Below are 24,587 nucleotides of genomic sequence, written 5' to 3' on the forward strand. Positions count from 1 at the left end.
CCAAAAGGCATTTCCAGGGGGTTGCGGGATCAGCTTTATTGTGGGTTGGGGGTGTCAGGGATTTGGGGTTTTTGGGGTTCCCCAGTTTTGGGGTCCCTAAGGGGGGGGATCGGCGCGGGGCCGTTTGGGTTGGTTGCGCTCGGGGTGCAATAGGATCACGTAGACTTTGGGGGCGTAGAGGAGCCCCAGGGACACCGAGGCCGAGAGGCTCATGGACACCGTCAGGGTGGCTGTCTGCACGTGGACCTGCGCCCAAAAATGGGAAATCCTAAATATCTTTAACCCTAAAAACTGGGAACCCTAAATACCTCTGACCCCAAATCCCCCTGACCCCAAAACAACAGCCCCTGAACCCCACAACCCACCCCATCCCAAAGGCTCATGGACACCGTCAGGGTGGCTGTCTGCACGTGGACCTGCGCCCCAAAATGGGAAATCCTAAATACCTCTGATCCCAAAAATGGGAAACCCCAAATCCCACTGACCCCAGAAATGGGAAACCCCAAATCCCACTGACCCCATCCCAAAGGCTCATGGACACCGTCAGGGTGGCTGTCTGCACGTGGACCTGCACCCCAAAAATGGGAAATCCTAAATCCCTCTGATCCCAAATCCCACTGACCCCAAATCCCACTGACCCCAAAGGCTCATGGACACCGTCAGGGTGGCTGTCTGCACGTGGACCTGCGCCCCAAAACATGGGAAATCCTAAATACCTTTAGCCCTAAAAACTGGGAATCCTAAATCTCACTGGCCCCAAAACAACAGCCCCTGAACCCCACAACCCACCCCATCCCAAAGGCTCATGGACACCGTCAGGGTGGCTGTCTGCACATGGACCTGCGCCCAAAAATGGGAAATCCTAAATACCTCTGATCCCAAATCCCACTGACCCCAAAATCCCTATGACCCCAAAAATGGGGAATCCAGAATCCCACTGACCCCAAATCCCACTGACCCCAAAACCGGGAAATCATAAATCCCTCTGACCTCAAATCCCACTGACCCCAAAATCCCACTGACCCCAAAAACGGGAAACCCTAAATCCCACTGACCACAAATCCCAGTGACCCCAAAAATGGGGAATCCTAAATCAATCTGATCCCAAAAATGGGGAATCCAGAATCCCACTGACCCCAAATCCCACTGACCCCAAAGGTTCATGGACATGGATCTGCACCCCGAAATGGGAAATCCTAAATCACTCTGACCCTGAAAAGAGGAAATCCTAAACTCCTCTGATTCCCAAATCCTTCTGACCTGAAAAAAGGGAAATCCTAAATCCCACTGATCCCAAACAATCCCAAATCCCCTCAGCAACTCCTAAACCCCCCAGGGACCCTAAAATGACCCAAAAATCACCCCAAATCCTCCTCACCCTCTCAGCCAACTGCGCAGCCCCAAAGCAGATTGGCCCAAATGCCAACCACACCATGGGACCCCAAATCGCCCCAGGGACCCCAAAATCACCCCAGGGACTCCCTAAATTTCCCCAGGACCCCAAAACACCCCCAGAGACCCCAAAATCACCCCAAATCCCCTCCTCACCCTCTCAGCCGACTGCGCAGCCCCGAAGAAGATCGACCCGAATGCCAACCACACCACATTTACCCAATGGGATCCCCCAAACACCCCCAGAGATCCTAACCCCACAGGGACCCCCAAATCCCCACCAGGGACCCCAAAACCACCCCAAATCCCCTCTCACCCTCTCAGCCAACTGCGCCGCTCCAAAGAAGATCGGCCCAAATGCCAACCACACCACATTTACCCAATGTGATCCCCCAAAAGCCACCAGGGACTCCTTAAATACTCCCAAAACGCCCCCAGGGACCCCAAATCCCCTCTCACCCTCTCGGCCAACTGCGCCACCCCAAAGCAGATCAGCCCGAATGCCAACCACACCACATTTACCCAATGTGATCCCCCAAACACCCCCTAGAGACCCCCAAACCCCCTCCAGAGACCCCCAAAAACCCCCAAATCCCCCTCCTCACCCTCTCAGCCGACTGTGCCGCCCCAAAGAAGATGGGCCCGAAGGCCAGCCACACCACATTTACCCAATGGGATCCCCCAAATCTCCCCAAGGACCCCCAAATCCCCTCCTCACCCTCTCGGCCGACTGCGCCGCCCCGAAGAAGATGGGCCCGAAGGCCAGCCACACCACGCAGGTGGTGTACATGGCGAAGCCGATGGGTTTGGCCTCGTTGAAGGTCTCGGGGACGCCGCGCGCCTTGACGGCGTACACCGTGCAGGTGACCATCAGCAGCAGCGCGTACGCCAGGCACGCCAGCATGCCCCCCTCGGCCATGTCGCACCGCAGGACCCCCCGGGCCGCCTCGGGGTCGGGGGTCCTGCCCATCTCGTAGTCGATGAGGGCGTGGGGAGGCTGGACGAGTAGCCAGGTGGCCGCGGCGAAGAGCTGCAGGCCGCTGAGGGTGAAGGTGATGACGAGCTGGGAGGTGGGGCTGATGAAGCGAGGTGGGGTCACCGAGCGTTTTCCTGGGGGGCACGGGGGGGGTTAGGGGGGATGCTGGGGGCACCTGGACCTCACTTCTCCCCAAGAGGTTGGGGACAGGGGGGGTGAGATCCCACAGCCCTCGGCCTGATCTTGTGGGGTCTTTCCTGGACCCCCAGAACTCCTGGAACCCAAGAACTCTCAGAGCCCTTCCTGGGGTCCCTTCCTGGACCCCCAGAACTCTCCGAGCCCTTCATGGGGTCCTTTCCTGGAACCCCAGAACTCCTGGAGCCCCAGAACTCTTAGAGTCCTTCCTGGGGTCCTTTCCTGGAACCCCAAGAACTCTCTAAGGCCTTTTAGGGGTTCCTTCCTGCAACCCCAGAACTCCTGGAATCCCAAAATTCCTGGAACCCTTCATGGGGTCCTTTCCTGGAACCCCAGAACTCCTGGAGCCCCAGAACTCACCTCTCTCAACACCAGGGTGGACCACGAGGTAGGTGGGACCCTGTCCCATGTCCCTCACCCTGGACCTATGTCCCCCCGTGCCCCCTGGTGTCCCCCACGCCCCCCAGCCCCTCACCCTGTGTCCCCCCCGGTGTCCCCCCACTGTCCCCACTGTCCCCCAGCCCCTCACCCTGCTTGAAGATGCAATAAATCTGGTTAGTCTTGGTCAGCAGCGCTGCACAGGTGACACCCCAGCCCCAAACCCTCACCCTGTGTCCCCTTGGTGTCCATCCTGATGTCCCTCCCGATGTCCCCTCCACTGTCCCCGCTGTCCCCAGCCCCTCACCCTGCTCGAAGATGCGATAGATCCGGTTGGTCTTGGTCAGCAGCGCTGCACAGGTGACACCCCAGCCCCAAACCCTCACCCTGTGTCCCCTTGGTGTCCACCCTGATGTCCCCCCAGTGTCCCCAGTCCCTCACCAGCTGTCCCCCTGGTGTCCCCACTGTCCCCTGCACCCCTCACCCTGCTCAAAGATGCGATAGATTCGGTTAGCCTTGGTCAGCAGTGCCGCGTAGGTGACACCCCAGCCCCAAACCCTCAGCCTGTGTCCCCCTGGTGTCCCTCCCGATGTCCCCTCGGTGTCCCCTCAGTGTCCCCGCTGTCCCCTGCACCCCTCACCCTGCTCGAAGATGCGATAGATCCGGTTGGTCTTGGTCAGCAGCGCCGCGTAGGTCAGGCTCATGCCGAGCCCCAGGAAGAGTCTCCGCAGGGCGCACACCCCCACGCCCGGCTCGGCCACCATGATGAAGGTGATGGCGTACACCAGCGCCAGCCCGGCCAGCAGCACGTAGCTCAGCTCCCTCCCCGAAGCCTTCACGATGGGCGTCTCGTGGTGCTTGACGAAGGTGGCGAGCACGAAGCCGGTGGCCATGAGCCCCAGCGTGGCCAGCGTCAGCGGCACGGCGGCGCACGGGTGGCCCCAGCTGAGGCGCAGCACGGGCGTGGGGCGGCAGGCGGTGCGGTTGGGCGTGGGGCGCAGGTGGGAGGCGCACGGCAGGCAGGTGAGCAGGTCGGCGCGGTACTGGTAGCCGCCGCAGAGCTCGCAGTGCCAGCAGCACGGTACTCCCTTCACCGGCTTCTTGCGCTCGCCGGGGCCGCAGGGCAGGCTGCACACCGAGGGCGGCGGCGAGGAGGAGTTGCCGCCCCAGGCCATGGCGTCCTCCTGGGGTGGGGACAGACAGGGATCACCCATGGACACCACAAAACCCCAACGGACACCCCAAACCCAGGGACAACCCCCTGGACAGGACAGGCTGCACAGCGAGGGTGACAGTGAGAAGGAGTTGCCACCCCAGGCCATGGCGTCCTCCTCGGTGGGGACAGTCAGGGATCACCCATGGACACCACAAAACCCCAGTGGAGACCCTAAACCCCCAACGGACACCCCAAACCCCTTATGGACACCCCAAACCCAGGGACAAGCCCCTGACAGGACAGGCTGCACACTGAGGGTGGTGACAAGGAGGAGTTGCCACCCCAGGCCATGGCGTCCTCCTGGAGTGGGGACAGACAGGGACTGGGTATGGACACCCCAAACCCCCATGGACACCCCAAACCCCTATGGACACCCCCACGGACACCCCAAACCCAGGGACATTCCCCTGACAGGACAGGCTGCACACCGAGGGTGACAGTGAGAAGGAGTTGCCACCCCAGGCCATGGTGTCCTCCTGGGTGGGGACAGTCAGGGACCCCCCGTGGCTATCACAAACCCCTTATGGAGACCCCAAACCCCCAAACGGAACCCCCTGACAGGACAGGCTGCCCATCGAGGGTGGTGACAAGGAGGAGTTGCCACCCCAGGCCGTGGCGTCCTCCTGGGGTGGGGACAGACAGGGACCCACTGTGGTCATCACAAAACCCCAGTGGAGACCTCAAGCCTGCCATGGACACCCTAAACCCCCAATGGAGACCCTAAACCCCAATGGAGACCCTAAACCCCCATGGACACCCCTGACAGGACAGGCTGCACACCAAGGGTGGTGACAAGGAGGAGTTGCCACCCCAGACCATGGCATCCTCCTGGGGTGGGGACAGTGAGGGACCCCAAATCCTTTGGCTGGACACCCCAACCCCCTTATGGAGACCCTAAAACCCCAACGGAAACCCCAAACCCCCATGGAAACCCCAAACCCTCATGGACATCCCAAACCCCTTATGGAAAACCCAGACCCACCACTGACACCCCAAACTCCCTATGGACAATGCAAACCCTCCATGGACACCCCAAACGTCCTCGTAGATCCCCCAAACACCCCCGTGGACACCCCAAATACCCCAGAGACACCCCATGGATCCCCCAAATACCCCACAGACACCCCAAATCTCCCACAGACACCCCAAACACCCCCACAGACACCTCAGACACCCCACAGACACCCCATGGATCCCCCAAATCCCCCACAAACACCCCAACCACCCCACAGACACCCCAAATCCCCCACAAACACCCCAACCACCCCACAGACACCCCAAACACCCCACAGACACCCACCCAGTGCGCCCAGTTAGCCGCTGGAATCACCCCAGTCGCCCATGGGGGTCACAGGAGCCCATGGGGTGTCCCACCCTAGGGGGTTTTTGGGGTCCCACCCAGGGGGTTTTGGGGTTTTTGGGGTCCCACCCAGGGGTTTTTGGGGTTTCTGGGGGTCCCAGACCCACCTGCAGGTGCAGCCCCTGCACCCACTGCCCCACGGCCCGGTAGGCCCCAGTGCCGTTGCCCCCCTGGAACTGGAAGATGTCGTAGCGCCCTGGGGCGTCACCGTTCTCGTTGAAGGACACTGGGGTCCCTGCACTGCCTGCGCACCAGTATGGACCAGTATGGACCAGTAAGGACCAGTACAAACCAGTAAGAACCAGTACAAACCAGTAACACCCACAGCCACCCTGCAGTAAGGGTCGGCAACCCCCCCGCACCTCCCTGCAGGGCAAACCAGTGCTCCCAGTATGGCCTCCAGCGCCTCCCAGTTCATCCCAGTATCCCCCAGTACATCCCAGTAAGGCCCCAGTGGCCCCAGCCTGCTCCCAGTATAGCCCAGTGCTTCTCAGTATGTTCTCCAGTGCCGCCCCAGCACATCCCAGTGTCTCCCAGTACATCCCAGTATTCTCTCCAGTGGCCCCTAACCCCCTCCCAGTGCCTCCCAGTATATCCCAGTGTCTCCCAGTACATCCCAGTACATTCTCCAGTGCCCCCCAGCGCTCCCTAACCCCCTCCCGGTCCATCCCAGTGCCCCCAGTACACTCTCCAGCGCCCCCTAGCCCCCTCCCAGTGCCCCACAGCGACCCCCAGGCTCCTCCTAGTGTCCCCCAGTACATCCCAGTGTCTCCCAGTATATCCCATTGCTTCTCACTGTCTCCCAGTAAACTCTCCAGTGCCCCCCAGTAATCCCAGTGCCCCCAGTACATGCTCCGATGCCCCCAGCCTCCTCCCAATGCCCCACAGTGACCCCCAGCCTCCTCCCAGTGTCCCCCAGCCTCCTCCCAGTGCCCCCAGTCCCTCCCAGTGCCCCCAGTACATGCTCCAATGCCCCTAACCCCCTCCCAATGCCCCACAGTGACCCCCAGCCTCCTCCCAATGCCCCCAGTACATCCCAGCGCCCAGTACATGCCCAATGCCCCCTAGCCCCCTCCCACTGCCCCCAGTGCCCTCTAGCCCCCCCTCAGTGCCCCCCAGAATATCCCAGTGCTTCTCAGTGTCTCCCAGTACATCCCAGGACACTCTCCAGTGCCCCCCAGCCTCCTCCCAGTGCCCCCAGTACATCCCAGTGCCCCCAGTACATGCTCCAATGCCCCCCAGCCTCCTCCCAGTGCCCCCAGTACATCCCAGCCCCAGTACATCCTCCAATGCCCCCAGCCTCCTCCCAGTGCCCCCCAGTATATCCCAGTGCCCCCAGTACATGCTCCAATGCCCCCCAGCCTCCTCCCAGTGCCTCCCAGTCCCTCCCAGTGCCCCCAGTACCGTTGAAGGCCACCCTGCGGATGTGGGTGAGCAGCCTGCGGCCGTCAGGGGGGTCCATGTGGGGACAGAGCCCCCCGCCCGGGCAGGCCTCGTCCAGCAGCGAGTGCAGCCCGTGTGCCATGGCCAGGACAGCGTCGATGACAAACTGCACCTTCCCCTCCTGCTCGTAGGGCGAGTCCCGCCCGATGCGCTCACGGCCTGCGGGGTTATGGGGTGAATGGGATCCTAAATCCGCCAGGGAAACCCTAAATCTACAATGGGAACCCTAAACCTTCCATGGGAACCCCAACAAACTGCACCTTCCCCTCCTGCTCGTAGGGCGAGTCCCGCCCGATGCGCTCACGGCCTGTGGGGTTATGGGGTGTTTGGGATCCTAAATGTGCCAGGGAAACCCTAAAGACTCAATGGGAACCCCAATGAACTGAACTGCACCTTCCCCTCCTGCTCGTAGGGCGAGTCGCGCCCGATGCGCTCACGGCCTGTAGGGTCAGGGGTGTTTGGGACCCTAAATCCACCAGGGAAACCCTAAATGTGCCATAGAAACCCTAAACCTGCCATGGGAACCCCAACAAACTGCACCTTCCCCTCCTGCTCGTAGGGCGAGTCCCACCCGATGCGCTCACGGCCTGCGGGGTTATGGGGTGAATGGGACCCTAAATCTGCTACAGAAATCCTAAATCCACCAGGGAAGCCTAAAAGTGCCATAGAAACCCTAAAGACACCATGGGAACCTCAATGAACTGAACTGCACCTTCTTCTCCTGGTTATAGGGCGAGTCCTGCCCGATGTGCTCGTGGCCTGTAGGGTCAGGGGTGTTTGGGACCCTCAATCCTCAATCAGGGAAATCCTAAATCCACCATGGGAATCCTAAACTTGCTATGGAAATACTAAACCTGCCATGGGAACCCCAAGAACTGCACCTTCCCCTCCTGCTTGTAGGGTGAGTCCCGCCTGATGCACTCACGGCCTGTGGGGTTATGGGGTGTTTGGGATCCTAAATGTGCCAGGGAAACCCTAAATCTACAATGGGAACCCTAAACCTGCCATGGGAACCCCAAACCTGCCATGGGAACCCCAAACCTGCCATGGGAACCCCAATGAACTGAACTGCACCTTCCCCTCCTGCTCGTAGGGTGAGTCCCGCCCGATGCGCTCGCGGCCTGCGGGGTTATGGGGTGGTTGGGACCCTAAATCTGCTACAGAAATCCTAAATCCACCAGGGAACCCTAAACCTTCCATGGGAACCCCAAACCTGCTATGGAAACCCTAAACCTTGCATGGGAACCCCAAAGCCACCATGGAAACCCTGAACTTGCCATGGACACACTAAACTCCCCACAGACACCCCACAAAGGGGCCAGGAACCTACAAGTGTCCCATAAATTGGGGTGGGGCTGTGGGGCGAGGGAGGCTCCCCACAAGCTGGGGGCACAGAGGGGTGTGGTCCCATCTGTGGGGTCACTGTGGGTCACACCATGGGGCAGTGGGGCTATGGGGCAGGGCTGTGGGGCAGAGGGGCTATAGGGCAGTGGGGGTGTGGGGCTATGGGGGTACCTGTGGTCCCAGGGGGTCACTGTGGGTCACGCCGTGGGGCAGGGGGGCTATGGGGCAGTGGGGTTATGGGGCAGGGCTGTGGGGCAGAGGGGGCTATGGGGCAGTGGGGGTGTGGGGCTATGGGGGTACCTGTGGTCCCAGGGGGTCACTGTGGGTCACGCCGTGGGGCAGGGGGGCTATGGGGCAGTGGGGTTATGGGGCAGGGCTGTGGGGCTGTGGGGCAGGGCTGTGGGGCAGAGGTACCTGTGCACTTGTGCACGGGGGTCCCGGGGGGTCCCGGGGGGTCGCTGTGGGTCACGCCGTGGGGCAGTGGGGCTATGGGGCAGGGCTATGGGGCAGGGCTATGGGGCAGTGGGGCTATGGGGCAGGGCTATGGGGCAGTGGGGCTATGGGGCAGTGGGGGTGTGGGGCTATGGGGCAGGACCATGGGTCAGGGGTACCTGTGCACTTGCGCACGGGGGTCCCGGGGGGTCCCGGGGGGTCGCTGTGGGTCACGCCGTGGGGCAGGCGGCAGTTGAAGTCGTCCTCCCAGAACTCGTGGAACCAAAGGTTGCGGCGATTGTTCTCCAGAGAGCGCGACGTGAAGTACTCGTCGAAGCCTGGGGACACCGTGGGGTTATGGGGGATCCCATAGGGCCATGGGGATCCCATAGGGTCACCAGGGATCCCATAGGGTCATGGGGGATCCCACAGGGTCATGGGGTACCTCACAGAGCCATGGATGTGCCACAGAGTCACGGGGATCCCATAGAGTCACAGGGACCCCATAGGGTCATGGGGACCCCATAGGGTCATGGGGGATCCCATAGGGTCATGGAGATCCCATAGGGTCATGGGGAACCCATAGGATCAGCAGGGACCCCATAGGGTCATGGGGGATGCCATAGGGTCATGGGGATCCCATAGGGTCACTGGGGACCCCATAGGGTCATGGGGGATCCCATAGGGTCATGGGGATCCCATAGGGTCACTGGGGATCCCATAGGGTCACTGGGGATCCCATAGGGTCATGGGGATCCCATAGGGTCATGGAGGATCCCATAGGGTCACGGGGGATCCCATAGGGCCACTGAAATCCCATAGGGTCATGGGGACCCCATAGGGTCATGGGGGACCTCACAGAGCCATGGATGTGCCATAGAGTCACGGGGACCCCATAGAGTCACAGGGACCCCATAGGGTCATGGGGGATCCCATAGGGTCATGGGGATCCCATAGGGTCACCAGGCACCTCATAGAGCCATGGGGGAACCCATAGGGTCATGGTGAACCCATAGAGCCACCAGGGACCCCAAAGGGTCATGGGGGACCTCATAGAGCTATGGATGTCCCATAGAGTCACAGGGACCCCACAGGGCCATGGATGTCCCATAAAGTCATGGGTGACTCCATAGAGCCATGGGAACCCCATAGGCTCATGGGGGACCCCACAAGCTCATAGATATCCTATAGATCCACGGGGGACCCCATAGAGTCACGGGGACCCCATAGAGCCATGGATGTCCCTTAAAGTCATGGGGAACCCTACAGAGCCATGGGGACCCCATAAGGTCATGGATGTCCCATAGGGTCATGGGTGACCCCTCCCTATGGGTGCCACCTGGCCTCATTGAGAGCCCCCCAGAAGCCTCCCAGAACCCCCCAAAGCCCCCCAGAATCCCCCATCTGCCCCCAAAACCCCCCAAAGCCCCCCTAAGCCCCCCAGAAGCTCCCCAAAGCCCCCCAAAAACCCCCAGAACCCCCTGACTCACTGGGCACAGAGGCTCGTTTGGGCAGGATGGTGATGGTCCCATCAGAGCCCCCCAGACCCCCAAAGCCCCCAGCCCCCAAACCCCCCCAAAGCCCCCCAAACCCCTCCAGGTGCCCCCCAAAAACCTCCAGAACCCCCAGACTCACCGGGCACGGAGGCCCGTTTGGGCAGGATGGTGATTGCTCCGTCAGCCGCGTCCTCCAGGCCCTGCACCGGGGCCATCTTGGACCCCCAGCTGTCCGAGCCCACCCAGGAGAAGTGGCCAGAGAGGTTGGCCAGGGTGGCTGCCTCCAGGACCCTCCTGTGGGGAGAGAGGGGTTGGGGGGACTGGGATGGACTGGGAGGGACTGGGAGGCACTGGGAGGGACTGGGGGACCCCAAAGCCCTGCCATGGGAACCCTAAACCTGCCATGGAAACCCTAAAGCCATCATGGAAACCTCAAACCAACCATGGGACCCCCAAACCCATCATGGGCATCCTAAACTCGCCATGGAAACCCCAAATCCATCATGGAAACCCTGAACTCGCCATGGAAGCCCTAAACCCATCATGGAAACCCTAAACTTGCCATGGAAACTCCAAACCCATCATGGACACACCAAACCTGCCATGGAAACTCCAAATCCATCATGGAAACCCCAAACCCATCATGGAAACCCTAAACCCATCATGGAAACCCTAAACCCATCATGGAAACCCTAAACTCACCATGGAAACCCCAAATCCATCATGGAAACTCCAAATCCACCATGGAAACCCCAAACCCATCATGGAAACCCTAAACCCATCATGGAAACCCTAAACTTGCCATGGAAACCCTAAACTCGCCATGGAAACCCCAAACCCATCATGGAAACCCTAAACTTGCCATGGAAACCCTAAACCCATCATGGAAACCCTAAACCCATCATGGAAACCCTAAACCCATCATGGAAACCCCAAACCCATCATGGAAACCCTATACCCATCATGGAAACCCCAAACCCATCATGGAAACCCTAAACCCATCATGGAAACCCCAAACCCATCATGGAAACTCCAAATCCACCATGGAAACCCCAAACCCATCATGGAAACCCTAAACCCATAATGGAAACCCCAAACCCATCATGGAAACCCTAAACTTGCCATGGAAACCCCAAACCCACCGCAGAAACCTCAAACCAACCATGGAAACCCCAAACCCATCATGGAAACCCCAAACTCCAGGGGAATGAGGGGCACTGGGACTGGACTGGGAGGCTTCTGCATGCTGTGGGGGCAGTCTGGGTCAGGACTGGTGTGTACTGGGATGCACTGGTGTGTACTGGGGTGTACTGGTGTGCACTGGGGTGTACTGGTGTGCACTGGTGTGCATGGGAGTATACTTCTGTGTACTGGTGTGCACTGGTGTATACTGGGGTATACTGGTGTACACTGGGGTGTATTGGTGTGCACTGGTGTGTACTGGGGGTATACTGATGTATACTGGTGTGTACTGGTGTGTACTGGGGTATACTGGTGTATACTGGTGTGCACTGGTGTATACTGCTGTGTACTGGTGCATACTGGGGTATACTGGTGTGTACTGGTGCATACTGGGGTATACTGGTGTGCACTGGGGTATACTCATGTACTGGTGGGCACTGGTGTATACTGGGGTGTGCTGGTGCGCACTGGTGGGCACTGGTGTATACTGGTGTGTACTGGTGTATACTGGTGTATACTGGTGTATACTGGTGCGCACTGGTGTATACTGGTGTATACTGGTGCGCACTGGTGTATACTGGTGTATACTGGGGTATACTGGTGTGTACTGGTGCACACTGGTGTATACTGGTGCATACTGGTGTGTACTGGTGTATACTGGTGCGCACTGGTGTATACTGGTGTGTACTGGTGTGTACTGGTGTATACTGGTGTGTACTGGTGTGTACTGGTGCGCACTGGTCTCACCGGATGTCGTCCTCGTTGGCGAACAGCACAACCCCACGCGCTGTCGACGTCTCCATCAGGCGCCCGATGACCTTGGCGAACTCCCCCGGCTTGGGTTCCCGCGGGATCTTGATGGACTGGGCGATGCACAGGCCCCCTGCACCAGTACGGACCAGTATAAACCAGTTTGGGCTGGTACAGACCAGTACAAACCAGTACAAACCAGTACAAACCAGTACAAACCAGTACGGATGTGCAGCACCCTCCCAGCCTCAGTGGTCACTGAGGGGCAGCGCCTCCCCCTTCCCTGCAGAACTCACCCTCCCAGTATATCCCAGTATGGCCCAGTGCCTCCCAGTATAACCCAGTGCCCCTCTCAGTCCAACCAGTATAACCCAGTGACCCTCCCAGTATAACCCAGTGCCCCTCTCAGTCCGACCAGTATAACCCAGTGCCCCTCTAAGTCCAACCAGTATAACCCAGTGTCCCTCCCAGTATAACCCAGTACATCCCAGTGCTCTGCTCAGTGCTACCAGTATAACCCAGTGTCCCTCCCAGTCCATTCCAGTGCCCTGCCTAGTGTTACCAGTATAATCCAATGCTCCTCCCAGTCCTACCAGTATAACCCAGTGCCCCTCCCAGTCCATTCCAGTATCCCCCAGCCTCCTGGGAGCTGTGCATAGAGGCCTCCAGTGCTCCCAGTGCTCCTCCCAGTGCTCCCAGTGCCCCTCCCAGTGCTCCCAGTGCCCCTCCCAGTACAACCCAGTACAACCCAGTATAATCCAGTACAACCCAGTACAACCCAGTACAACCCAGTATAACCCAGTACCCACTGGCCTCGCGGGAGCTCTGCACAAAGGCCTGATGAGTGCTCCAGTGCTCCCAGCAACCCTCCCAGTGCTCCCAGCACCCCTCCCAGTACAACCCAGTACAACCCAGTAAAACCCAGTACCCACCGGCCTCCCGGGAGCTCTGCACGAAGGCCTCCACGCCGCTCTCGCCGTAGTTGCCCTCGGAGGCCAGGGTGCTGACGTAGCTCCAGCCCAGCGCCCTCACCACGGCCACCATGGCCTGCGCCTGGTACGAGTCTGGTGGCACCACCCGCGAGAAGAACTCGTACCGGCCGGGGTCCGACAGCTCGGGGGCCGTGGAGGCGTAGCTGATCTGGGGGATCTGGGGACACAGGGGACATGTTGGGGACATGGGGACATTGTGGGGCTTGGGGGCATTGGGAGAGTTTGGGGACATAGGAGACATAAGGGACTTTCAGAGGTCCGACAGCTCGGGGACCGTGGAGGCATAGCTGATCTGGGGGATCTGGGGACACAGGGGACATGTTGGGGACATCAGGGACATGGGGTGGCTTGGGGACATTGGGGGGCTTGGGGGCATTGTGGGGCTTGGGGGGTACAGGGGCATTGGGGACATTAGGGACATGGGGGGACGCACAGGGGTCTGACATCTCAAGGGACATGGAGGTGGAGCTGATCTGGGGGATCTGGGGACACAGGGGACATGTTTGGGACATGGGGACATTGTGGGTTTTGGGGACATTGCGGGGCTTGGGGGCATTGGAGGAGTTTGGGGACATTGGGAGAGTTTGAGGACATCAGAGACATGGGGTGGCTGGGGGACATCAGGGGGCTTGGGGGGTACAGGGGGATTGGGGACATGAGGGACATGGTGGGACACACAGGGGTCTGACAGCTCGGGGGCTGTGGAGGTGTAGCTGATCTGGGGGATCTGGGGACACAGGGGACATGTTGGGGACATGGGGACATTGGGGGACTTAGGGGCATTGGGGGGCTTGGGGACATTGGGAGAGTTTGGGGACATCAGGGACATGGCGGGACATTCAGGGGTCTGACATCTCAAGGGACATGGAGGCGTAGCTGATCTGGGGACACAGGGGACATGTTGGGGACATCAGGGACATGGGGTGGCTTGGGGGAGTTTGGGGACATTGGGAGAGGTTGGGGACATCAGGGACATGGAGGGACACACAGGGGTCTGACATCTCAAGGGTCGTGGAGGCGTAGCTGATCTGGGGGATCTGGGGACACAGAGGACATGTTGGGGACATGGGGACATTGTGGGGCTTGGGGGCATTGGAGGAGTTTGGGGACATCAGGGACATGGGGGGACACACAGGAGTCTGACAGCTTGGGGGCTGTGGAGGCGTAGCTGATCTGGGGGGTCTGGGGACACAGGGGACATGTTGGGGACATCAGGGACGTGGGGTGGCTTGGGGACATTGGGAGGCTTGGGGGAGTTTGGGGAGCACAGGGGCATGGGGACATCAGGGACATGGGGAGACACTCAGGGGTCTGACAGCTCAAGGGACATGGAGTTGGAGCTGATCAGGGGGACCTGGGGACACAGAGGGGACATATTGGGGACATGAGGGACAGAGGAGACATCAGGGACATGGGGACATTGTGGGGCTCGGGAGCATCGTGGGGTGACAGCAGTGAGGGGACATGGGGGGCTCCGTGTTGAGGCAGGAGGACTCTGGGGTGACAGTGGGGACACTGGGGACAATTGGGGACACTGGGGACAATTAGGGACACTGGGGACAAGGGGATAGTGGGGACACAAGCGCGTGGGGGGTCAGCCGCAGGGCTGGGGGGCTGGTGACAAGGGGGACACTGCAGCCACTGGGGACACGGGGGGAGACCCAGGGAGGAGCCAGGGGACCCGTGGGACCCCCCCTCGCTGTCCCTGTCCCCTGTCCCTAATCCGCCCTAATCCCCCTGGGCCATTTGCTGCCGTCCCAGGGGATTGTGGGTAACACCCGGGGTGGGGGGGGGAAGGTTCTGGAAGGGACCTGGGGGGGGACAGAGGGGGACCAGGTGTCCAGGGGAGTGGAGTGGACAGGGAGTGGACACCGTGGGGACATTGCAGGGACAGTGCTGTCCCATGTTCCCCTCAAAGTTCCCATGGCCCACCCAGCCAGAATACCCCCACGTGTCCCCAGATGTCCCCAGATGTCCCCAACACTCCCACTGACCACAAAGAGCCGCTGGACATTGGCCACCCTGATGGACACGGAGCTGGCGGAGTCACCAATGACACCCCTCCATGTCCCCCATCCCCATTCCCCTTCATGTTCTCAATGTCCCCAACACGTCCCCAGTGTCCCCAACACCCCCCCATGTCCCCAACGCCCCCCGAGCCCCCAAACAGCCACTGGACATTTGCCACCATGATGGACACAGAGCTGGCAGAGGCACCAATGGCACCCATGTCCCCTCCATGTCCCCCATCCCAAATTCCCCTCCATGTCCCCAAAGCCTCTCCATGTCCCCAGTGCTGCCCCACATGTCCCCAGTGCTGCCCCACATGTCCCCAAGGTCCCCAGATGTCCCCTGAGCCCCCAACTCACTGCAAACAGCCGCAGCACATTGGCCACCATGATGGACACAGAGCTGGTGGTGTCACCAATGACACCCATGTCCCCTCCATGTCCCCCATCCTGAATTCCCCTCCATGTCCCCAACTCCCCCTCACGTCCCCAACACCCCCTAAGCCCCCAACTCACCGCAAACAGCCGCAGCACATTAGCCACCATGACAGACACCGAGCTGGCGGAGTCACCAATGACACCCATGTCCCCTTCATGTCCCCAACTCCCCCCCATGTCCCCAACACCCCCCCGAGCCCCCAACTCACCGCAAACAGCCGCAGCACATTGGCCACCATGATGGACACGGAGCTGGCCGACGCCCCGATGACCCCGACCAGTCTCTCGGGCGGCGGCCGGCGCGGCGCTGACCCGTCGGGGCACTGTCCCTCGCCGCCCTCGGGGGGAAGGAGGCTCCGCACGAAGCTCAGCGCCTGCTCCAGGGCGTAGGTGTCCCGCGAGCAGGTATCGAGGATCCGGGCGCCCAGCGTCAGGTTGGGCAGCACGCGAGGGTCGCCGTTGACGCGGTCCAGAGCGTACAGCATGGCCTCCAGCCGGTGGATGCCCTTCTCCTTCTTGACCGGTCCGCAGGGCACCCCGGCCGGGCCGCGGGCGTGGACAGGGAACAGTCCACCCAGAGTGAGGTCGCCCTCCAGGCGGATGGCGTGGGGCTGAGTGGGGGCTGGAGGGCAGCGGCTCGGGGGGCAGAGGGACAGGAGGGTCGCCAGCAGGGTCAGCGGCAGGGTCAGCGGCAGGGCGGGCGGTGGTGGCATGGTGGGCTGGGGGAGAAGAGAGGGGGGTTAGGGGGTGCTGGGGGGCAGAGGTGGCTCCCTGTGGGGCAGGGGGGACACCAGAATGACCAGTGGGGCCACCAGAGTGGGCAGAGGTGGCTCCCCGTGGGGCAGGGGGGACAAAAGAGTCACCAGTGGGGTCAACAGGATGGGCAGAGGTGGCTCCCTGTGGGGCAGGGGGGACACAACAATGACCAGTGGAGTCACCATGGGGCGGGGGGGACACCAGAGTCACCAGTGGGGTCACCAGGGTGGCCAGAGGTGGCTCTCTATGGGACAGGGGAGACACCAGAGTCACCAGCGGGGTCACCATGGGGCAGGGGGGGACACCAGAATGACCAGTGGGGTCACCAGGGTGGGCAGAGGTGGCTCCCCGTGGGGCACAGGGACACCAGAGTCACCAGTGGGGTCACCAGGATGGCACAGTGGGTGGGGGCAGTACCCTGGGGTGGTCACAGGGACAGCAGGGTGGGCAGCAGGGGACACAGGGGCATTACGGGTGACACTGGGAGACCACCCAGGGGGTGAGCAGTGGGGGGTGACACCCATTGGGGTGGGTGGGGTGGAGTTGGGGACACCCCCTGGGGCAGGGGGGATCATCCCCAGCTGGGAGGGAGGTTTGGGGGTCCCCAGCACCCCCCAAAAAGGGGGTCCCGGTGCCCCCATCCCGCTCACCTGCGCTGTGCTGTGGGTGCTCTGGTCCCTGCGGAGCCGCCGGGCACTGCGGGGTGGGGGCTGCCCGTGCCCTGACCCCCCCAAATCCCCCCCGAACCCCCCCGGGTCCCTCCAGATGCCGATGCAGGAGGGAGGGTGTCACTCCCCCCCCAAATCCCCCCCAGCTTGGCCGAACTCCCACCATCCCTTGGCCTCCCCCCAATTAAACCAGATGTTAATTATTGGAGGGGGGGGTGAGGGGGATTAGGATTCCCCCCCCATATCCCCATGGGGTCCCATTGTGGGGCTGAGCCCCCCGGGGGGGTTTGGGGGGGCAGGAGGGCTCTAATCCCCCCCAGCTGCCGGATTAGGGGGGGACAGGGGGGGATAATCCACTGCTCAGCTGCAGCCGAGACCCCCCCGGCTCCAGATGAGGGGGGGACAGGGGACACTGGGGACTGAGGGGGACTTTGGGGGGGGGGCTATGGGGACCTGAGGGGACCCGGTGAGACGGGAGTGGGGAAATAATAGAAAACCCAAATTTGTTTGAGTTTTTGCTTCCTTCTGCCAGCACGGGGTCAGTTCTGGCCTTGGGGGTTCTCTTAGTCTTACCGAGATAAAAGGGGGCAAAAGGAATCCCCCTCAGCCCCACAAATGTCCCCTCAGCCCCACAATTGTCCCCTCAGCCCCACAAATGTCCCCACAGCCCCCAAACGTCCTCACAGCCCCCAAATGTCCCCTCAGCCCCCCCAAATGTCCCCTCAGCCCCCCAAATGTCCCCTCAGCCCCCAAATGTCCCCTCAGCCCCCAAATGCCCTCAGCCCCCAAATGTCCCCACAGCCCCCAAATGTCCCACCAGCCCCCAAATGTCCCCTACAGACCCCCAAATGTCCTCTCAGCCCCAAATGGCCCCACAACTCCCCAAATATCCCTCAGTCCCCAAACGTCCCCACAGCCCCACAAATGTCCCCACAGCCCCCAAGATGTCACCCACAGACCCCCAAATGTCCCCAGAGCCCCCAAATGTCCCCACAGCCCCCAAATGTCCCCAACTCCCCAAATGTCCCCTCCAGCCCCCAAATGTCCCCACAGCCCCCAAATGTCCCCTCAGCCCCCAAATGTCCCACAGCCCCCAAATGTCCCCTCAGCCCCCAAATTTCCCCACAGCCCCCAAATGTCCCCAGAGCCCCCCAAATGTCCCCTCAGCCCCCCAAATGTCCCCACAGACCCCACAAATGTCCCCTCAGCCCCCAAATGTCCCCTCAGCCCCCAAATGTCCCCAGAGCCCCCAAATGTCCCACCAGCCCCAAATGTCGTCTCAGCCCCCAAATGTCCCCTCAGCCCCCAAATGTCCCCTCAGCCCCCCAAATGTCCCCACAGCCCCCCAAATATTTGAAACCAGCCCAGAAACCGCTGGATCATCCCATGAAGGACCTGCACCTTGCAGGGGGCTTTGGGGGTCTCCAACGACCACCAGGACATGCAGAGGATGTGCACATGCTAATGATATTAATGATTTAGGAGAAGTAATTAGTATAACGACTCCTATCCTGGGGAATGTGATGAATATTCCTGAATTTTCCCCATAGCGCTGAGCCTTTGGGGTCCTGAGGTGTGTTTGGCGGAGAGAATTCCCCACAGGAAATAAAATAAAGCATCAAATAAAGCAAATCCTCACTGCTCTGATTGTCTCTGAGCAGTGGGTGGTGAGGTTTGGGGGCTGAGGGGAACAGGGTGAAGGGGACAGGGGGCTGGTTTTTAGGGGCTGTGGGATTTGGGGGGCTGTGGGTATTGTGAGGGAGCTGAAGGGACATTTGGGGGCTGAGATTTGAGGCGGGGATTTTGGGGCTGTGGGACGACTGAGGCTGAGGTGTGTGGGGGCTGGGGGGGCATGGGAAAGGGACATTTGGGGGCTGAGGGACATTTGGGGAGCCATGGGTGGTGGGTGGGTGCTGTGGGGACATTTGAGGCAGAATAGGGGGTCTATGGGGATATTTGGGGGGGTTGAGTGGACATTTGGGGGTCTGTTGGGGAATTTGGGGGCCATGGAGTGGTATGGGAGCCTGTGGGGACGTTTGGGGAGCTGAAGAGACATTTGGGGGGCTGGTGGGACATTTGGGGGCCATGAGGTGGTGAGCAAGGAGTGGTCAGACAGAAACCCCAAATCTATTTCCACTTCAACCATTCCTGTTTCTCTGAGCTTTTGCCCTTTTCCACCAGCACGGGGTCACTTCTTGTGGATTCCCTTAATCTTATCGAGATAAAAGGGAAAAAAAGGAATCCTTTTGCCACTGAGCACAAGAAATCCCTAATAAATTAATGATTTACGAGAATTAATTTGCATAACCACGCCCATCCTGGGGAATGTGATGAATATTCCTGAATTTTCCCCATAGCACTGTGCCTTTGGGGTACTGAGGTGTGTTTGGCGGAGAGAATTCCCCACAGAAAATAAAATAAAGCATCAAATGAAGCAAATCCTCACTGCTCTGATTGTCTCTGAGCAGTGGGTGGTGAGGGATTTGGCGGGGCTATGGGGACATTTGGGGGGCTGTGGGGGATTTTGGGGGCTGAGGGACATTTGGGGGATTGAGGGGACATTTGGGGGCTGTTTGGGACATTTGGGGGGCTGTGGGGACATTTGGGGGGCTGAGGGGACATTTGGGGAGCTTTGGGGACATTTGGGGGCTGTGGGGACATTTGGGGGCTGTTTGGGACATTTGGGGGCTGTTTGGGACATTTGGGGGCTGTGGGGACATTTGGGGGGCTGTGGGGACATGGAGGGGCTGAGGGGACATTTGAGGGAGCTGAGGGGACATTTGGGGGCTATGGGGACATTTGGGGGGTCTGTGGGTGACATCTTGGGGGCTGTGGGGACATTTGGGGAGCTTTGGGGACATTGGGGGAGCTGTGGGGACATTTGGGGGCTGAGGGGACATTTGGGGGCTGTGGGGTAATTTGGGAGGGAGCTGAAGGGACATTTGGGGAGCTGAGGGGACATTTGGAGGGCTGTGGGGTGGTGGGTGGGGGCTGTGGGGAATTTGGGGGCTGTGGGGACATTTGGGGGATTGAGGGGACATTTGGGGGCCATGGGGTTGTATGGGGGGCTGTAGGGGAATTTGGGGGGCTGAGGGGACATTGGGGGCTGTGGGGACATTGGGGGCTGAGGGGACATTTGGGGGACTGTAGGGGAATTTGGGAGCTGAGGGGACCCAGAGGAGCTCTGAGGGGTCCTGAAGGGACACGGAGGTGGCACTTGGTGGCAGGAGGGGGTTGAGGGGCAGCAGAGGGGTCAGTGGGTCCCTGAAGGGGTCAGGGGGTCCTGGGGATTTTTTTAGGATTTTCGGGGATTTTTAGGGGTTTTTTTGGGATTTTTAGGGGTTTTTTTGGGTAATTTTTGGGGTTTTTTTGGGGTGTTTTGGGGTTTTTTGTGCTTTTTTGGGGATTTTTTTTGGATTTTTTAATGGGGTATTTCTGTCGATTTCGGGGAATTTTTTGGTTTTTTTGGGGGTCTTTTTGGGGTTTTTTTTCGTTTTCTGGGCTTTTTTATTCGTTTGAGAATTTTTTGGGTTTTCTCAGGTCTTTTCTGGGGATTTTTTGGGAATTTCGGGGGTTTTTTAGGTTTTTTTTTAAGGGCTTCTTGGGGTTTTTTGGGTGATTTTAGGGTTTTTTATTATTTTTGCAGAATTTCAGGGTTGTTTTTGGGGATTTTTTGGTTTTTTAGGGTTTTTTTTAGGGTCTTTTAGGGTTTTTTTTGGTGGGTTTTTCGGGTTTTTTTGGTGGGTTTTTTTGGGGGTGTTTTTGGGGTATTTTTTTGGGGCTTTTTGGGGAGTTTTTTTGGAACTTTTTGGGGATATTTTCAGCATTTTTTTCCCATCCCAAAACCTCCCCAACACCTCCACCTCTCACCACCTCTCTTTATTCACATCTCAGCAAAACCAACGAAGAGGAATTTTTTTTACAAAAAAACCTCTGAAAAAACAGGGATGTGGGTGGGGGGAGGGGAATACAAAACTGGGGTCCCCCCGCGCCCCTCCCCCTCTCCGCCCCTCCCCCACCCGGGTCCGGCCAGCCTTTGGCCCAGGGGGGGGTTTGGGGTGCTGGTGATGCTGGGGGGAGGGGATTGATTGATCCATTGATCGATTGATTGATCCATTGATGGATCGATTGATTGGCAGGTGTGTAGCCCTTTAAGAGTGGGGGGAGGGGTCCGGGGGTGGGGGAGGGGTCAGAGGGAGGGGGAGGGGGGGTCAGTGCCGAACTTGAGGCGATAGATGAGGCTCTTGGTGGGCAGCAGCACCTGGGGGAGGGGAGGAGGGGAGGAAAGGGTTAAAACGCCCCCCCCGTGAGCCTCCTGATGGTTCGTTCCGATCTCACCCCTATTCCCTCAATGGTTTAGCCCAATTCCCCCTTGTTATCTCAATGGTTTATTCCAATCTCACCCCCATTGCCTCAATGGTTCAGCCCAATTCCCCCCTATTTCCTCAATGGTTCATCCCAGTTCCCCCCTATTTCCTCAATGGTTCAGCCCAATTCTCCCCATTCTCTCAATGGTTCATCCCAATCCCTAATTCCCTCAATGGTTCATCCCAATTCCTCCCTAATTCCCCAATGGTTCGTTCCAATCTCCACCCCCATTCCCTCAATGGTTCAGCCCAATTCCCCCCCTGTTCTCCCAATGGTTCATCCCAACCCCAATTCCCCTAATTCCCTCAATGGTTCATTCCAATCTCACCCCCATTCCCTGAATGGTTTGAACCCAATCCCCCCCTGTTCTCCCAATGGTTCATTCCAATCTCAACCCCATTCCCTCCATGGTTTATCCCAATTCCCCCCTAGCAGTTCCCAATGGTTCGCCCCAACTTCACCCCCATTCTTTCAATGGTTCATCCCAATTCCTCCCTAATTTCCCCAATGGTTCGTTCCAATCTCATCCCCACTGCCTCAATGGTTCATCCCAATTCCCCCCTAATTCCCTCAATGGTTCATTCCAATCTCACCCCCATTTCCTCAATGGTTCAGCCCAATTCCCCCCCTGTTCTCCCAATGGTTCATTCCAATCTGACCTCCATTTCCTCAATGGTTTATCCCAATTCCTCCCTAATTCCCTCAATGGTTCATCCCAGCCCCAATTCCCCTAATTCCCTCAATGGTTCATTCCAATCTGACCCCCATTTCCTCAATGGTTTATCCCAATTCCCCCCCCTTCCCAATGGTTTCCCCTCTGTTCTCCCCCCCTTTACCAAATGGTTCATTCCACAGCCCCACTGACCCCAAATGACCCCAAAGGACCCTAAATGACCTCAAAGGACCCCAAAACCCCCAAATGAAGCCCCCAGACCCCCAAATTCCCCCCAGGATCCCCCAAAGCCCCCAGACCCACATTATTACTCATAGCTCCCAGGGGAGCACTGGGACCCCCAAATGACCCCAAATGACCCCAAATACCCCAAAATCCACCAAACCCCCCAAACCAAGCCCCCAGACCCCGAAACCCCACCAATTCCCCAGAAGCCCCCAGACCCACATTATTGCTCACATAGCCCCCAGGGTAGCACCAGGACCCCCAAGGATCCCCTAAACCCCTCAAATAACACCCCAAAGCCCCCAAACACGCCCAAATGACCCCAAACTCCCCAAACCTCCCGAACAAAACCCCCAGACTCCCAAACCCCATAAATTCCCCCAGACCCCCAAAATCCCCCAGACCCACCGGATTGCTCACACAACCCACTCAGGGTAGCACCAGGAGCCCCAAATTACCCCAAAACCCTCCCAAGAAGCCCCCAAAGACCCCCAAACTCCCCAAAACCCCCAAATGAAGCCCCCAGACCCCATAAATTCCTCCCAGGACCCCCAAAATCCCCCAGACCCACCGGGTTGCTGACATAACCCCCGCAGGGGTAGCACCAGGAGCCCTCTAGGACCCCAAATAACACCCCAAAGCCCCCCAAACACACCCCAAATGACCCCAAAACCCCCCAAACGAAGCCCCCCAGACCCCCCAAACCCCATAAACCCCCCCGAAGCCCCCAGACCCACCGGGTTGCTGACATAATCCCCGCAGGGGTAGCACCAGGACCCCCAGACCCTCCCAAATCCCCTAAATTCCCTCCAAACTCCCCCAAACACACCCCAAATGACCCCAAACTCCCCCAAACCCCAAAGACCCCAGACCCCATAAATCCCCCAAAGCCCCCAGACCCACGGGGATTGCTCACATAACCCCCACAAGGGTAGTACCAGGAGCCTAAACTCCCCAAATAACACCCCAAACCCCCAAATGACCCCAAACTCCCCAAACCCCCAAACGAAGCCCCTAGACCCCTCCAACCCCCTCTAATCCCCCAGACCCCCAAACTCCCCCAGACCCACCAGGTTGCTGACATAACCCCACAGGGGTAGCACCAAACACCCTCCAAAGCCCCCAAACTCCCCTAAAGCCCCCAAATAACACCCCAAACCACCCCAAAGACCCCCAAATGAACCCCCAGGACCCCTAATCCCCCAGACCCCCAAAATCCCCCAGACCCACCAGGTTGCTGACATAAGCCCCGCAGGGGTAGCACCAGGACCCCCCAGGATCCTCCAAACACACCCCAAATGACCCATAAATGACCCCAAACTCCCCAAAACCCCCAAATGGACCCCCAGGACTCCCTAATCCCCCCAATCCCCCAAAATTCCCCAGACCCACCGGGTTGCTGACATAACCCCACAAGGGTAGCACCAAACACCCTCCAAAGCTCCCAAACTCCCCCTAAAGCCCCCAAATAACACCCCAAACCCCCAAAGACCCCCAAATGAACCCCCAGGACTCCATAATCCCCAGGACCCCCAAACCCCCCAGACCCACCGGATTGCTCACATAACCCCCACAGGGGTAGCACCAGGACCCCCAGACCCCCAAATAACACCCCAAACCCCCAAACACACCCCAAATGACCCCAAACTCCCCAAAACCCCCAAACAAAACCCCAGACCCCAAACCCCCTCTAATCCCCAAAATCCCCCAGACCCACCGGATTGCTACATAACCCACTCAGGGGTAGCACCAGGAGCCCCAAATTACCCCAACACCCTCCCAAGAAGCCCCCAAAGACCCAAACTCCCCAAAACCCCCCAAACCCCCAAACCCCATAAATCCCCCCAGAATCCCCCAGACCCACCGGATTGCTGACATAACCCCCGCAGGGGAGTAGCACCAGGACCCCTCTAGGACCCCAAATAACACCCCAAAGCCCCCCAAACACACCCCAAATGACCCATAAATGACCCATAAATGACCCCAAACCCTCTCTAATTCACCCCCAAACCCCCCAAACCCCCCCAGACCCACCGGGTTGCTGACATAACCCCACAAGGGTAGCACCAGGACCCCTCCAGGACCCCATAAACCCCCCAAATAACACCCCAAACCCCCCCAAACCCCATAAATCCCCCCCAAAATCCCCCAGACCCACCGGGTTGCTGACGTAGCCCCCGCAGGGGTAGCACCACGCCGCCAGGTCTCGCAGGCTGAGCACCAAGGGGTGTCCTGAGCTCTCGCCGTGCTGCAGCATGTGAGCTGCCATGTAGCGACCGCACAGCACCTGGATT

General features: G+C 59.4%; 1 protein-coding gene across 1 annotated transcript; it reads right to left on the reverse strand.

Moving 5' to 3' along the window:
• Positions 1-16: 16 nt before the first annotated feature.
• Positions 17-16,258, reverse strand: LOC146422530 (metabotropic glutamate receptor 6-like). The gene is made up of 10 exons (XM_085046609.1): positions 15,813-16,258; positions 13,097-13,313; positions 12,162-12,297; positions 10,372-10,526; positions 8,916-9,074; positions 6,922-7,119; positions 5,625-5,761; positions 3,582-4,125; positions 2,111-2,502; positions 17-246 (listed from the first exon to the last, which is right to left on the reverse strand). Exons 1-10 carry the CDS (start codon positions 16,086-16,088, stop codon positions 97-99), a joined length of 2,364 nt encoding a protein of 787 aa, XP_084902735.1. The 5' UTR covers positions 16,089-16,258; the 3' UTR covers positions 17-96.
• Positions 16,259-24,587: the final 8,329 nt, after the last annotated feature.

This window comes from Lichenostomus cassidix, unplaced genomic scaffold (genome assembly GCF_008360975.1).
Source record: "Lichenostomus cassidix isolate B80296 unplaced genomic scaffold, HeHo_3.0 HiC_scaffold_40, whole genome shotgun sequence".
NCBI classification, from domain to species: Eukaryota; Metazoa; Chordata; class Aves; order Passeriformes; family Meliphagidae; genus Lichenostomus; species Lichenostomus cassidix.

Bases quoted from the DNA above. Each gene is read 5' to 3' on its own strand.
- LOC146422530 (XM_085046609.1), bottom strand. From the start codon at position 16,088: ATGCTGTACGCTCTGGACCGCGTCAACGGCGACCCTCGCGTGCTGCCC. The intron at 13,314-15,812 runs GTGAGTTGGGGG...CTGTGTCCCCAG, and splicing joins ATGTGCTGCGGCTGTTTGCG to ATCCCCCAGATCAGCTACGC. The intron at 10,527-12,161 runs GTGAGACCAGTG...CTCTCCCCACAG, and splicing joins GCCAACGAGGACGACATCCG to GAGGGTCCTGGAGGCAGCCA.